This window comes from Diprion similis, chromosome 3 (genome assembly GCF_021155765.1).
Source record: "Diprion similis isolate iyDipSimi1 chromosome 3, iyDipSimi1.1, whole genome shotgun sequence".
NCBI classification, from domain to species: Eukaryota; Metazoa; Arthropoda; class Insecta; order Hymenoptera; family Diprionidae; genus Diprion; species Diprion similis.
The window spans coordinates 13,849,259-13,866,063 of NC_060107.1; the positions used below are offsets into that span (position 1 = coordinate 13,849,259).

General features: G+C 40.7%; 1 protein-coding gene across 2 annotated transcripts; it reads right to left on the bottom strand.

Annotated features, from left to right (window-relative positions):
* Nucleotides 1-2,192: 2,192 nt before the first annotated feature.
* Nucleotides 2,193-15,608, bottom strand: LOC124404053 (serine proteinase stubble). Of its 2 annotated transcripts, none has more exons than XM_046877866.1 (10): nt 14,833-15,608; nt 12,625-12,727; nt 7,700-9,265; nt 6,428-6,574; nt 5,771-5,908; nt 5,034-5,110; nt 4,715-4,815; nt 4,254-4,531; nt 3,465-3,619; nt 2,193-3,338 (listed from the first exon to the last, which is right to left on the bottom strand). In XM_046877866.1, exons 2-10 carry the CDS (start codon nt 12,725-12,727, stop codon nt 3,174-3,176), a joined length of 2,730 nt encoding a protein of 909 aa, XP_046733822.1. In that variant the 5' UTR covers nt 14,833-15,608; the 3' UTR covers nt 2,193-3,173. The 2 variants fall into 2 exon arrangements, with proteins under 2 accessions (XP_046733822.1, XP_046733823.1); XM_046877867.1 differs by having other exon boundaries at nt 4,260-4,531; nt 14,833-15,606.
* Between the last annotated feature and the right edge of the window lie 1,197 nt (nt 15,609-16,805).

Here is a 16,805-nt window from a genome sequence, read left to right on the forward strand (position 1 = left end):
TAAACAGTTGTAGTTCTAAATGTTAAAAAACTATTTCGGAATTCTATAATAATTCACTTATCTTTGGCTTAGGGTGAAAGTTAGTATGTATATACGTATAGTACAATATTGGAATATTGTAATTTTTGCACTGTACCGAATGAAATTATTTTGAAAACAAGAAGTAACCCTGCAAAATAAACTTCACTAATTGACTGCAGTTTGTGAACTCAGGCGAGATGCCCTGATTACAAGACAAGGAAGTTTGTTTCTAGGCCAGTTTGACATTTGTTGGTATTCAGTACACTGAACTCTTGAATTTTTGTGCGTCGAAAAGTAAAAACGAATTGGTCCAATTTCACGAGCGTGACGAACAGCGAGTGACTAAAGGTAAGTAAGCAATAAGCGAATTGGTTTCGACGATATCATTTTTAATTTCTCTAAAATACTCTCTTGGCGAGCCTCAATCGACACGCCAGTCTCTTTCGTTTTACGATTGTGATAAAAAATTTATGTACAGATTCGTTATATTCAAAAATCTTCCACATATTTCTTTCCACATGGACCTGTCCAGGCATCGTGCTTCATAGTCGCAATTTCAGCTTTCCCCCTGTTTCCCTTAACGCTATAAATTACAATCTTGGAGAAAATTTAACGGAAAGCATTATCAATTATAAATCATGAAGTGCTAAAAATTATAACAATGGAGGGCTATTTGTGATTTTAGTGACTAATAAATTCACTCGAAATTTTCGATCATTAAAATTCTCGTCACAAAATCGATTTTTGGACACCTTTTCTGACTAATCATGGACTTTCAGACATTCAAAAAAAAAAAAAAAAAAAAAAAAAAACAAGCCTAGAATAGAGTGGGATTAAAAGTTTAAAAAAAATATATTATTTTTCCGATTTTCGATTGTAACTTTTGAACTATTGATCCTGACGATTTAGCAACTGCGCGTAATTGTTTTCTCGGGGAAAATTACTAGGCATTCAAATTAGGTTCTTGCTTTTTCTCGCCGATCCTGAAAACCGTATCGAATTAGAATACCTACCGATCATCTTGTGATTTTTAAGTGCTGACACTTATGAATTCAAAACACTGTATGACCTAGTGGAGTGGGAAACATTACCTCCGAATCAGATGTATAAATGATGGCCTTTAATAAAGAGCATATTTGACACTGTACTTTTTCACGTTCTAACCGAAAAGAAACGCCGCTAAAGTCACTGAAATGATTTTATTACGTTTTAGTGAAGGTGCAGTGACAAATTCAATTTAATTTAAAATCGTTTTTTAGATCGCCCACAAAAGTAAGAATTTAATTTATGCACTTGATACTTCGATATAGTAAATGATAAAATGACTTGAGGGCCTTCCAAAATGATGAAAAATTCATCACAACTGTGACAACAATTAAAAGTCGGACAGAATTAAAACAGAATTTCCATTGTATTTTCAGGTAGTTGATCCTGCGATGTTTTTATCGCTCTCAGAAGTTTTAAAATTCTAATCGACACATTCTGCCTACGTGTAGTACGTAACCATGAAAATAAATTCTAGTTGAGAACGATTTTGCTCTGAAATCATGACAAATCGTTTGACGTCTCACATCCACTGACAACGTAACATGATATACTGAAGAAATTGATATGTAATGGATTACTGGAAGAAAAATTAGTTTGCGCGGTAGTTTAATTTTATCAGCGGCCGTATCGTGCGACGTGTACACGGAAAAAATAATCTATTAGATTTACATGGGCGACGTTAATTATATTGACAGTGTTTGTTTGGAGTTAAAATTACAGAGATTGTGGTAAAAAATATTCGTCACTCACACGCGAAAATTACATTTACGAATGTTCGTTGAACTTTGAATTTTTACTGGAAAAAAATATTCTATTCATATAATTACTGTCACGCAGGTAAATTTCATTTCGTTTCACGATAATCGGAAATAATCGCAAACTTTCTCATTTAGCGTTCAGTGCACTTATGGTGCGGCGTGGTGGCGTCGACGACGATAGAGATATGACGAAATCATTATGAAATAGCCAACACCTAACAAACATCCGTAACGTGACTTCCTTTCAGCACTTGCCTCCTAATTTCTGCCACTAGCTTGCAAAAGAAATGAAATGATTAGATTGATTTCGAACAGAAATTCAGGTTTGTAATAACAGAATAAAAGTAGCAAGAAAACGATTACCGGTAATTTATACAAATTTCGTTTAATAACTAAGTCACGAACGGTATAAAATTCTATATATCGATAAGACATTGAAATACACAGCGCACCATTATTTCAAGTTTTATATTTACAGAAAGAAGGATATATCGCATGTAATATCCTAGGTAAGAATAGGTCAGTTACAAAATAAATTATTTAATACGAAGAGAAAGGTATAAATAAAATTGGAACTTAAATTAAGTGATATTTCCGGAGATTCAAGGTATTCTTTGAACCTCCCTCGGTCACCAAATGGCTTGTGAGTACGTGTATAACAAGGTGTATGGATAAAGACATTTAAGGTACTTCAGAAAGTCAGAAGAAGCCGCTCTCCGAGTCCTTCGTGCGTAAAAAAGTACGTATGTTTGTGTATAAGAGATCCTGGAGGAGCCAGCAGAGCATCCGATAAACGTCTTCGCCCGAGTATATCTTAACTTGTTTTAAATCATCGGAAATTGACATACCTGCAAACTTTTTCATCAGACAGTCTGCAAACTCGGTTAATCATTACTATGGCCTATAAATATATAAATAAGAGTATAACGGGAGTGTATAGATGTAAGCATTTCTTGATCGACAAAGTTTGTATATATCGATTATAATTAAGTATTTAAATTAGACATATGTGACCGCGTTCAATGAAATTATTCATGTCCAATTCGCATTCTTAGAATGTTCGTTCATAACTGGTAATTAGTTCGACTCCTCTTCCGACTAAGAACTAATCGTTCACCTTTGAGGAGCCGTGATTTAAACGTCAACACCGGCGAACTAATTTTCGACACCGATACGGATAATAATTATCCTGACTGATATCTTCAAGCGGTGCACGTACGTTCAGCCAATATCTCGACAGCCATTTTCCGGCATCGTAAACTGGTGGCGTTAGCATGCACGTTAATTAATTTCCACCGCATGCACTAAATAATGACTCGACGATTTCGTCGTGCGTATCCAATTCCACTAGAACTGAAGAATCTGGTTGATCCATTCTCGGAATTCCGAAATCCGCGTGTATACACCCGGCTGATTTGGCTCGGCACACCCGATTCCCCAGCTTATCACACCTGCGAGGATCCATCGTCTGTCCCTAGGCCTTTGAATCACTAATGGGCCTCCGCTATCGCCCTGAAACCGAATCATTTTCACTTGACATCTTTTTTTTTTCGTCGAAACGGTGGATTTTCAACGTTGAGTTTTGAGAGGTAGTCTGAGGGATGAGAAAAGTTTTCTGTAGCAATAACGTAACATTACCTCGCAGGAATCGAAGCCTCCTTTCCTCCAGCCGGCACAAATGAATATGTTCGGTATGTGCTCGATGTAACCAGCACTTCTGTACATTGCTTCGCAAACAGTGTTGTTAATCACAGGCACTGAAACTTCTTGCATAACTGACGGAAGTGGCCCATCTGTAATAAATAACGAGAATGTCTATTTTTTCAAACAAATATTAGCCTTTTTATCACTGTATTTGTATGTAGATAATAATTTTAAAGAAGACAATTGTACAAAACTATCACAATCGATAAGCCTTGAGTAGCAATAAAAATTTGACCAGTTGCACCCCGAGTGCGGAAAAACAAAATATTTCATTCTCAACAAAACGTGGCAGCTAAGGATTTATTTGCTCGCTGATTACGAATTAGAGATAAAAGTTCAGAAATTCAAAATGGCGGATCCAATATAAAAAAACAGCAGTCGGGTGTTTGCGAGGTCGTTGATTACGAATCTGTCCTGAAAATTCATAAATTCAAAATGGCGGATTCAATATGCCGAACTGAAATGCAAAAATGTACTTGATTCGCATGAAAATGAACTGAATGATAAAATTTAATAAAAGGACAGTTTCGGGTTATCACTTTAATAGGAAAACTTAGAATTCCAAAAGCGCCTCTTTAAAGTTGGATTTAAAAGGCATTCTTCAGCGAGGATGCTTCCTTGGCTATGTAGATACAAGTTTTTCAGGCAGGAGCAAAAGGAAACGCGTCAAACTATAGCCTCAGGAAAAGCAGACTACGCGGCTAATTATAGTATAAATCTTACCTATACCTTCATATAGTCGCCCCCAGCCAGTGACGTGTGCCATGAGTCCAACGTAGTTTGCGTCATCGTCAGGCAAACAAATGGGAACAGTGTTCGGCTGGAATGGTAACAGAGGTTCGTAGAAGCGCAGAAGAGCGAGGTCATACTCGAAGGTACGAGGGTCGAACTGTGGATGGCTTGCGACAATCTGCACCCGTCGTTCCTGGAAGCCGTAGGGTTCATCTTCGCTTTCCAGGTCATGTTCACCCAGCCGGAGCAATAAATCGCTCGGAGCTACACTGCAATCAATCAAGGATATCCGCGATAGAAAAACGAAATTCCACTCGCTGCTATTTCCATGGATGGGTAATTGCTGCCCCCTGACCGTGGCAGTTTTGTCTAATTACGAGTTCTCTTCATTGTTCTTTACTACACAAAGAAGGTAAGGAGATGGAATAAGGAAAAGAAAATTAAGCACTCACTTCTCGACGCAGTGAGCCGCTGTTATAGCCCAGTTCTCATTCAGTAAGGCTGCTCCGCATTTGTGCAAATAGGTTGATGTCCGCCACTGTCTTAATGATATCTGTTAAAACCAAGAGTAATTAGTTCTGTAACCCCCGTGCAGATTGTTTGAGGCTTTACTAGTTGTTTATTCGTAATCTTGAGAATAACAGTATGCCAAATTACGAGATTAAATTTCTCTTGGCTTGATTTTACAACTGACAATGTAAATAATAGACGGAAACTTTATTAAGCGTTGCAACAGTACAAGTATATTGAACTAAATGATTTGTAATTTACCTGCCAGGGCCATTTTCCGAAGGTACTCTTGGCGCCGCCAACGATCCTTGACTCTGGGAAGAACCGTCTGCCGCATACTGCAAGAACAAGCATTGTTGTATTCATTGTCTTTAAAATATCGGCGTTTCTCAGAGCAGTCTCCATACTAGAGAGCAGGCTGTACACTAATATTGCGAATTGATGAACCGGTCGATCGCGTTCTCTGTTTCCCACGTATCGAAAAAAACCAGATGGACAAAGTTAGTCGTCAGCTGCCTTTCCTGTGTATTCACGAGCCTGTCACAACGTCGACCGAATTATAATTGCGGAACTATTCAACTACCAACGAACGAATTGCTAATACCGTGCAGAATGGCGAATCTTAGGAGCAACACTGTTGTGCAGATTTCACGGAGTACTATACTGGATGCTTGAACTGTCAGGCCCAACTTTCAGCGAAGAACTACAGCTGCTTGATAATCGAGAACCGAGATCAAGGCACGTCAGTAGAGTTCAGCTGGGAATGACCTTGGTCTTAGGACAATAACTGCTAAGGATTCTCTTTTTGTAAACTTTCAAAAAAGTTTCTACTCTTCCCGTCTACGTTTACGAAATAAACGTAATTTACTTCCAATGCTACGTGTGTACGCTTATTACACGTCGATATGACCTTCCAAGGCCCCGTGACCTCTCGTTAGTTCGGCATGAAATTATTCCAAGAAATGATGACGGTCTTTTCCTCGTTGGACTCAAATTACCTTGCTTGTAGTCGGACGTGTTCAACTCTACAGTCGGTATATAGTTGTCGGTTGTTGAGGGTGTCGTAGCGACCGTCGGCAGAGAAGGTCTTGTCGGTGATCGCTTCGTTGTGGAAGTTGGCACTGTCACTGGATTATCTGAAAATCACGTTACGGTGAGTACGCTGCCTAGTAGATTCAACATCTGCTAGCCTCACTGCTCACGACTTCACTACCCATAAACGAAATTCGGTTAGAACTAGACTCTACAGAATATTCGGATAATGTTTACCTCGTGCCGTAATTACTTCGGATATAGTTGCAGAACTGTGCCGTTCGAATGGTTTGAATTTTTAATTTTTAATAATATATTTCCAATTTTCTAGATTTGAGCTCAATGTATTCCATTAACCAGAAATTCGGTCTTTTTTTTTTGGTTTTTTTCTTTGAAACAGTAATAGTTCTTTCCAATATTAACAACTGATGCCACTCATTCAATTTCCATTCATTACTTTTCAAAATCGAGATTTCACACGTTATGTACGTATCAGTTCCACAGGAGCTGCATCATCCTTTGTTCAAATGATGATATACGATAAACAGGGTTAGAACAATTTCTTTTTATCAAATTATCGTACTAAATAACGTCTTATCTTTGTCGTATACTTAATACCGTACCAGTAACGGGAGACGACGTTATTGGCTTTGGAGTTGGTTTCGCAGTTGGTTTATCTTCAATTTCCGGGGGATCGCTCGGCGCTGGAGAATGGATCAGTATCCAACCATCCGGAGTCGTAATTGGCGTCCATTCGGTATTTGTTGGTTCTGAATATTGTTCAAAAAAGATAATTGTAAGGAAAGGGAATGACGCATGTACATTATAGTTGTACTCAAAATAAACAAGAGTATTGAAATGAGGTTTGAATGGCATCAGTAGTTACATAATGGTTATGATAGGATATTCGAGTAAGGGGAATTAATCTACTGCACGAATTGTTATTAACAAATGCTGGGAGAATGAATAAGAGGTAAAGCGAGGAAAACAAGTGACAAACGGAGGGGGATTTACGGTATATGTATATAGCGATGCCAGGAGGAACCGTTACAACGCCCCAGTAGGACGGAATCTCGCCTTGGCTTAAGTTAAACTCAGCATGAAAGTCTTCAATATTCTACATACCATTATACCGTATTCGTAATACATGCATGTGTGACTTCCTGACCAAGTTATTTGGCTGATCAATAACCTCGATACAAAAGATTTGAAGGAAAAGAACAACGGTCAAGTTAAATGACAAATTTGAAAATCGAGTGAGTTCTTACTCGTCAATACTTCCTATTTCAGTAAAGACGTATACTGAGCGGAAGAAGTACTCGAAAGATTCCAAACTTTTTACTTCTAAACTCAACCGTAGCCTTTCGCGTGTTCCTCAATTATCCTGAACTCGGATCTGGATGTAATTTAGAGCCATAGCCTCAAGTCCTACAAGAATAACTCATTTGGCTCATTGTACGTGTGCATACTTCAGAAATGATGATTAGAATACAGATTCAACTTTTGCATTTGAGATTTTATCGATTAATATCTGTGCTATATAGTTAACCTTTGCGTGGGAGGAATAAAAATGCTTTCTGTCATCAGTGGAGCGTGGGCTGAGATTTTTTAAAATGAAATCTGCAATTACTTAACTGTAAAGTAGGTTGACCATGATGATCATACACGGAAATACACATCCTACTTGCTTTTCGGTAGCGCATAATTTAACCGAGCAATAACTTCGTTATGTTCCCAACGTTCGTGGCAATGTACATATCTTTCATATTAGATTTTCAATTGGTGAGTGCATTTTGAACATTATGCTCGGAATTGGTCGTGGATGATTGTTTGGGGGGCTGGGGGGGGGGGGTGAAATTGCTATTATTAGAAAAACAATACAGTACATAACATACCTTCTGGTTCCGTTACAACGGTTGGAATCACTGGGGATCTGGTAGTAGCATCATCCGAGTTTGACGTCCAAGTTACCAGACCTGGCGAATAGGTGGTGGTTTCCACCTTGTTGGTGTTGAGGCTTGGAACTTCATTCGTTGTATCTTCTAACGAAATGACATCGTTGCTAATACTGGCCGTGTCTAAAGGAGCCACCGTCGACAGTGTTGGTCTCGGTCGAGATGAAGAAGCAATGGGTCTCTTGGTGGTGGTAGTGGTAGTGGTGGTGGTGGTGGTAGATGTAGTAGCGACGATCGTCGGGGCTGGTTTTTGCAGCGGAACCTTAGTTGTTGGGAATTCAGGTATTTGGGTGGTTGGTTTTGGTCTTGGTCTAGTGGACGGTGGCTTAGGGGAAGTAGCCGTTGGTTTATTTGACACTGAAGATGATGCTGGTTTACTGGATGGTGTCGTCGGCCGCCTGTTGAGGCTGATGGTGGTTGCTGCTGTCGGCCTACTCTGTACTGCTACCGACGGCCGCTTCCCCGGTGTAGTCGGCTTCTGACCACCAACAGGAATGCTCACCGTCGATGGCAAAGTGGCGGTAACATTTTTTATTCCTAATACCGTCGTTGGTCGCTTAGTGACCGGTGTCTTCGGAGTTGTCGATGTTGTGGTAACTCTTTTAGGCGGTGTACTAGCAGGTCGTTTAGTGGTCGTCGAAGTCGGTCTTCTGACGGGCGTCGGTCTCGTCGGCCTAGTTGTCGTCGTCGTTGTGGTGGCATTTCGAGGAGGGAACCTAGTCGCACTGACGGTAGACCTCTGAGTCGTAGTCAAAATTGGTTTTACCGTCGTAGTTGTCGTTTCAGTCGGTGTCGACCCCCCGTTTTGCGGTTTATATACCGATGGTCTGGCGGTTGTGTTTGTTCCAATTTTCGTACTGTTTGAAGTACTTGGCTTCTGGTTGGGTTTCACAGAAGAAGTTGGTCTATTGCTAGAAGGACGTGGTTTCGAATGAGTTGTTGCTGGTGCAACTGTCGTTATTTTCTGAGGATACTTTGTGGTCGGTCTTCTGGCCGGACTGTTTTCAACTGTTTGGAAGGTGGATAAGCCCAGGGACTCAGTTGTGGACTCTGGGACTGGCTTTGGTGTATATTTCATAGTTGGTCTTGGAGTAAATTTCACGGGTTCTGAAATTGGTGCGTGTGTTGTTGCCACGGGCAATTTATCAGCAATTTTTATAGGTTTCTCGGTGATGATCGAAGTCGGTGTTGTCTTGACCGGAGCTTCAATGATTCTAGTAGGCGTATGAGACGGTTTTGGTGAGTATTCCTGTATGTTATTGCTGTCTATGGACTCATGATTGGTAATAAAGGGATTATTCGGGCCATATTCGTCGATCCTGTTGTCGTCAGGGAAGATTTCCGGTTCTTTATTCATCTTACAGCAGCTTCCGAAATAGAAACGGTCTATGCAAGTTCCCAAATGCGTTCCATTAGCTTTTGCACACGTAATCGCAAACATGCAGACTCCTTGTTCTCCACTTTTCCTTGAAACACATGGTAAGTGCCTGATGTGTCTGCCCGCACCTGTAACCAAGGAAATTTCACATTACAGGCATATCCTCTTAATGCTCTATATAGATTAGCAGCTGAACACGATGCAAATATATCCAACTTCATCTTTATATCACGTTACTTGGAAGACAAGACTCGGCGGTCGGCTTGGCTTATTGACTTCCGCGACTTGCGGACGGCCCGCACCTACATAACTGTGCATTCATATGCACGACGGCCCTCTTAGTACACGATTCCAACGCATTCAGGTCACTTGTTCCGAAATGATCTGGTTCGTTTTTGTCACTGTTACTTGTTTGCGTTGTAAACTAGAATTTTTAACTTCCGGTTTCTCCGTTTTCGGAGAAAAAAGGAAGTTATTGTAATAACGCCGAAATGAAAACTTGAGTTTTCACTAGATCTCGACGTTTCAAGATCTAGACAATCACCTCCGACGACTTTCAGATGGACGTCTGTGTGTGTTTGTAAGTATGTATGTACCTATGTACGTGATCAATTTTTTTGCCCGACGATATCTTAAGAATGAGTGATTGGATTTCAATTGGATTAGATTTTCGATTTGAACGGTTCATTTCTCTATAAACTTGGAACCTGCAGTGTGAGAACGAGAGGTTAAAGAGCTGGTTCAAAGCCAGTCTATAGCCGCTTGTTTCATCAGAGATTCACTTCTTCAAAGTGAATTTAATGTTGCCGAACGTAATAATCCATCATAGTGAAATAACTTCCAAGTTATGTGACGATTGTCATATAGAAGATTTACGTTACAACACGAAGACCTTGACCCCAACGTGGTTCTAAGAAGCGGTCAAGCAGGAACATAAAAATTCTGGTAATGTCCAACGCGTAACCAGATACTGAATTGGTGTCAGCCAAGGCACAGCATTAAGGTACCGTTAACTTTGAATGTGTGAGTTTGATGCCCGGCAGAAAGTGGGTCACAGTCATCGCCTAGCGCTTAGTAATTCCGATGCACGTGTATATCATTTTTTTGTCGGAATCTCCATGCATTCCTCTTCACCTTCATCATGTACTGGACCAAACGCAGCAAGCAGGTGAAAAGAGGTAGGAGCAAATAGTGAAGAGAAAGAGAGAGAAGAAATCCGAGAAGACCGGGACTGCATCCTATACCTCCACTGGACTTTTATTACCGCATTATTTTCTAACCAATTCGATGTTTCATTTACAATCTATTCGCTGTTCCATTAGCTTGAAAAGCAAACGCCTAAATTACGTGGCAATAAAATTGAAATTGCCAACTACGATTTATAGTTACAATTAAAAATTGGATCCGGATTCATTGCACTTCACAGAGTTAGTTTCTTCGTGTTATGTTTTGCCATACCTACAACAGGGAGAAACGATAAAAACTAAGAGCAAGACAATTGTTGATGCTTTCAAAATAGCGAGTTCAAGACCAGACCGAGAGCTGTTATTATATTTTAGTAAATCACTGCAATAGCACTTAGAAGAATATCCAGAGCATAGAGTACTGTTTATTCAACGTTTCAAATATTGCCAGGCCAAACGATCCGATGAGATTTGGCTTTTGAGATTAGGCTTAGCCTTAACATTAACCTCAGCACACGAAGATGAGACGAGCGAGTTAATGGAAGGCTTATATCAACTTGCTGATTGTGTAACCGTGTCTACATTATCCGGCAGGCTTTGCTCGAGAACAAAATATCTCTTTATCTAATCAAGTTTTTTTTTTTCTCCGTTTCTCACCTGTTACTGCACTCTGATGTAATATTTACGGCTAGCAGACTCTCTGTCGGCGTCTCGTCACTTACAACCAAAACTCTTAACAACTTTATTTGGTTTCTGTCAGAATGAAATTTGATTATTTTATTTTTTTTTTTTTTGCTGTCAGAGGAGTATACAAAATTCCAGATCAGGCATCGCTTTATTAAAATATTTTACAGAATGAAAATAATTATAAAAAGAAATTTCTTTTTAGTCAAGCTAATTTGAATACGCAAACTCGAATACAATAGTGCAAGGTCAGTAGCACGCGATAGCATCGAGTTTGGCAACTGTCCCAAAAGTTCTGCGTACTTGGAATTAAAATGTGTGCCGGGGCGGAAGTGCGAGCGTTATACGTGACTCAGTGCAAGGAAAGAAAGTAGTGATGTCAGCGCGAAGAGGAGGACTGTTGTATCCACGGGCTTGTAACTAGTTGAAATAAATGCTATTACTTACGCCCAAGGCTATGCTACACGGTTACCGGGAAAGTGACACCCAGCAGTAGCATCCAAATTGCTAGCACAACGAAAAGTCGAGTACCTAAGTCGATGAGATCGGGGAATCAAATTCTCACATACGTGTATCACACGATTTGGAATGTACCCAGTGACCCACTTCGAGAACTGACCAGTCCGCCCACGTTGTCGGGCTGACCGCAGGTATAGGGTCAATGCCAGGCACCATCCTAGGTAAGCAACCAGCCGTTCCGTTAACCCTAGACCAGCGCCCAACGATCAACTTATCAAACCATGTGAAGAATCACCTGAATTCCTTTTACCCCACCAACGATGTTTATAATACCGCAACGATCTGATACCCCGTTTACGACAATATTTTATTCATCAAGTTTCGCGAATTCAATGAAATAACGGTTTAAATGGTTGAGATACTTTTTTGTCAACCGAACGTTAAATTCACACCGCCAAATGAATAGTACGGTGATTGTAGGTACATCTGGAAGAAAAACCTCATACTTTTACTCTCACGATCGGGCAACTCCATGCATCACATGTTTAGCTTTCTGATGTAGCAGCTATCTTTCCAATGGTTCAAAAACTTCACTCTCCGTTGGAAACTGATCAGTCACATTATGAGCAACTCATGTACGTCAAATCTTCTAACAATTTAAATGCCAACTAGCTATCGTAAATGTGTTAGTGTTCATCTGGATAAATTCCGGCAAAATTTTTTGGTGCAAAAAATGGTCTAAAGTTAACTTCCGGAATCCATGTGCCAATTAAGAAATAGTATGACGATTTGCATGTTTGAAAAAAAATACGTGTCTCTCTGATAGCCAGGAGGAATTTTTCACTGCCGATCATCGATGACTAATCTCGAGCCTCGATGCCTTGCGGCTAACAGGTCCCGCAACTTCGCTTTAATATTTTGTCAACGTTTCACGGATAATATGGCCCAGGAAGACCGCACGTGGGTGCGGTTTCGTCGCAGCTCACAGCTGATGTCAAGGTAGTTCGAAAGGCACGTGGGTTTTCCGCAAATCAAAAAGTGGGTCATGTTCTTTTCGCTAAGAGCGCTTAAAATTTAAACGGCAAGAACAGAATGCCAAACATGAGTAGTGTGGGTGTAGTATTATTCGCGTGTAGCGTATACTTGTATGATATACTTGCCTCCAGGAAGAAATTGCGGCATGAAAACGGGGCTTCCAATAGTCAGGATAACAACATTGCACAATAGCAGAAGTGTTGCTAGAAACTTCGTGCCCTCCGTCATCTGAAACAAATCGATACAACGGAGATTCGTTAGTTAGAGTAATTCAATTTATTATTTCTTTTTGAAAATGGCCTAAAAGGTTATTGACATTGATTTAAATATTATCGTTTCTGCTTGGCAATTCAACAGATCAGCGATTTCGATGACTCATTTTGATCTTGAATTTTACACGTGTTCAAGAGTTCAAATTGAGCTGTTCACAGTTGGATGAGACTTGGTAAAAAAGTGGTTGAGATTTTTGTCACATGGCAGAACAGATAAGACAGCTAATTCAGGTTGTAGTATTATTCATGGTCCAAATGTGAAAGTGATTCTGCGTGCGTAGCCAAGTCATTGCAGAAATTTTTTGACTCACTACGGAGATTCCAGGTTGAATCATATATTTTTATGCAAATGAATCGTAAACTTTCACTGTGCAGATGTGAAGTAAAATTCCAGGAAATTACTATGCTGGCAACTGATATCAGCTAGAAATTGACTAGTAGTCAAAGATTTTGTAGAGTTCAACAAGATCGTTGTATCGCAACCCGTGATTATATCGCGTCAAAATCTACTACTCTACGTCTGCACCTGCGGCAATGGGAACTTTCTCACCAGGTTTTGCTTAGGACGAGAAGGGTCATCCACCTTTCATGCAAACCGGGATAATCGCATTTGTTTAACTAGCAGCCAAAGCGAGGCCTTGAAGCCACGCCGTGTGAACCTCTCTTTCGATTCCATTATTGTTTATTCCGCCAAGTGGAAACATCTCAGGCTTTCATAATCGCGTGCGTTGGAAGAAATCGAAATTAACTATACCCACATGTGGCATGCGATATCATCGTGCAAGGCTCGATGTTGCGGGACTCGGGTTTCGGCATTACATTTTTACATTCAAGGAAGTTCTGCCCAAGGCGAGTCTCGAGGTTGCCAACCCACGGGCTCAAACTTTGGTTCAGGAAACGCGTTCGTTCTGTAAGAATTCCGGTTATCTGACACGCAAAACTAGCTGTCCTGTGTTAGCAACGGGTCGTTATCAACCTCGACAAGACTTGTAGCTTATGCGTCAAAACAGTCTAGTAGTTACTGTTTCGAGTCACTTATGTGCAGTGATTAGGGAGTTACATTCAGAAGTTAAGAGAGTTACGATACGGAAATCGAGCTCTTGCGGTTCAGAATAAAAAAAATATTGACCAAGTACCTACATTAAAGGATTCCTGATCTGAAGAAATCCACAACCAGGAGTAGTTACTTGAAATTTTCTTATCTCCATTTCGAACCGAGTCAACGAGGGCAGATATTATCGGCTAAACTATAAAAGCTTATGTATTTCGTAAATCATAATGCGTATACAGTACGGTGAATAAGCAGCAGCTGATTGTAACGGTGCCTTTTTATCCCCAGCCACGTATGAAAGAAGGACTGAAAGGTCACCGTCATCGTGAAAAGTTGGAACCAAGTTTCCGTCTCTCTAGCCAGCTGGAGTACGGTCAACAGTCAAGAAGTACTGTTAGGATTACAAAAAAACTTAACGTCTATATCGCTGGCCCAGGTGTCAAAAGTCTATGCCGCATCTACATTAGACTCTAGTCAGGAATCGGGTGGAATTGCGGTGAACCGGATTAAATTTACAGAGAACTTCGTTAGCAGTGTTTTCGAATCGTGATATTTTCCAAGAAATTTGCCTGAAGTCGAAGGATGTATTTCGGCAAGTTATATTTTCTGAGAAAAGGAACGTGATGCGTTGTCGCGGGAAGTAATATGGATCTGTGAAAGTCGGATCGATTGCGGTTGAATGTACCGCTATTCATATAGCCGACATACGGGTTTCCGAGCAAATTGAGCTACGCTTGGTTGAGCAAAGTTTCAATGTACTTCTGACACACTAACTCCGGAGATCAACAAAATCTTGAATAGCTAATCTGCCGAGTAGTCGAGAGAAATGCGAATAATGTTTGTCTTCAGCCGTTGACTACGCATCTGCGTTACAACTAAACCGAACTGCTGTCGAGCCACAGATTCACAGCTATTCTAAGTCAATTGCTCGCGTGTTTTTGTACCAAATAAATGAGTCAAGCGAGCTTTACATCATTCTAAATTCCAGTGGAAAAACAGATAGTTCTTACCTTTTTCGTTCTTAACAGCACACCGCTGTCAAAGTTGAGCCTCAAATTGGTTTATTTCGAAATGAAATACCGGAAATTAGATCACGTCCTTAAACATACCGCAGGATAATTGCGAAGACAATTTGAAACCGCGTTTCTTTCACACACATCCTCGTTCGTCGACTTCACGCCTCGTCCGATGTAAAAAACTATCGCGATTAGTACCGAAATCAGTTGGCAATAGTACGAAAAAATACTGCGGTTAGTATAAGATAATTACGTGTCGAATTTATGCCCCTTTTCTCTTCTCCAAATGCATAATATAATTCGAAATAACGATTCGCACGATCTTTTCACACGTGCCATAAAATAAACACACACACATATAGGTATCCCGAGTGTGTTTAAATTTAACTTGTTTGTTTACTCGTTCTCAAGTATTTTCATTTATTATTTAACAATTATTATATCATATGCTCGGTTGGCGCAAAGCAGTTGAGAAATTTGGCAGGAAACAGTCAGGTCATGTTCGTAAGATTAAGGGATGCCGACCGTCCGTGGGGCAGGTATGTTGGTGTACGGATGGCAGTCAGTTGCCGGCTCCTTCAGACTGACTCGCTTGCACCTTGATGCTCCGTAGCGACGTCCTTCGAAGACGGGGAGCTACTTATGAAAACCCGCCGTACGGCCCGTTTGCGTCGATCCAATAGCCCCCCTAGGCACCGGGCTCACTGCTCACAAACCGACTAGTGTTCAGCAAGAGACCGCTGCTATTTCAAGGTGGCCTTAGTGCCTCGTGCTGCCCCGCGGACTCTAGAACCTGACGGGGTAGTGGCAATGACCGTTCTCTGGGCCCCCACTGGTCCCCACTTCCACGACCTCCTGTCTTCCTCCGGCGCTAGTCTTTTCGTCTTTTCTGCCTTCGTGAGCTGATACCGCGAGCATTTCAGCAAGCGGAGAAGAGAGGACGAGAAAGATAGAGGGAGAGGGAGAGGGACGATTAGGTCGGTGAACAAAGAAATACTTTAGGAATTTTACGGTAATATGTGTTCTTCTTACTCGATATTTCGTCATTCGTTACTCAGGATAAATAATATTACTTACATGAAATGATTAGTGAGTGCTTTCGAAATCTTTTCCCTACTCGAGTGTCTGACTTACAATTAGACGTGATCCATTTATACGAACAGCTAGAGAACCTGTAACTTCTCCTGAGAACAACAGTTACTCTTAAGGTCAATAGCAAAATAGTTTCAACTCTGTCTCATCTCCAACAAAGAGATTGAATTCAGCCTTGAAGACCCTGACTGCCTTGCCGACTAGACGGTAAGTGTCTGTTCCCGCGTGTTGTTGTAACATTTATTGATAACAGCATGAGTCATTGGTTTCACGCCTCAAATCTCAATTGTACGACAGCAGGCATCTGCAGTAACGAAGGTAGCTGGAGATAACAAGGATAAAGAACTATCGCTAAACTGCAGGAATTACCCGGTGAAAGGCTATCGAATTCCGATAAATTGGGCGAAGAGCTCTGCGAGTAACTTTCGCATCTGCAGCGGGTAAGGTTATCTACCTCCAGCAGGTGAGCACTGTTACCTTCCTCAATTAGGAGGTCGGTTACCCTCCCTGACTCCGTCTTAAATATGTCTTCTGGGATCTGGTGACGTGTAAATAAACAGACCTATATCTAAACCGAAAAAATTTACTGTGAAAATAAACTACTCGTGAAGTAATTTTTTGAATATCGTTGGAATAAAGAAAAGCATGTCGTTCCAATATCTATGGTATACGTATGAACAGAATAGCTGAAATAGATATTTTCCATGGAAGAGTAAAGGGAGACAGAAGTTGATTGTGAAATTCGGTTTAAACAAGCCTACCATTTATTTTAGAAAAAAGCTCAAAATTGATCCTCTCGATACACAGAGAAAAACAGCGTGGGCAGAGGTTCGACTAATTTACAGGGGTATCATAAATATTTTATGTGACGGAAC

Bases quoted from the DNA above. Each gene is read 5' to 3' on its own strand.
- LOC124404053 (XM_046877866.1), bottom strand. From the start codon at position 12,727: ATGACGGAGGGCACGAAGTTTCTAGCAACACTTCTGCTATTGTGCAAT. The intron at 5,909-6,427 runs GTACGGTATTAA...CGTGATTTTCAG, and splicing joins AACGTCGTCTCCCGTTACTG to ATAATCCAGTGACAGTGCCA. The intron at 4,532-4,714 runs GTGAGTGCTTAA...GATTGATTGCAG, and splicing joins GCGGCTCACTGCGTCGAGAA to TGTAGCTCCGAGCGATTTAT.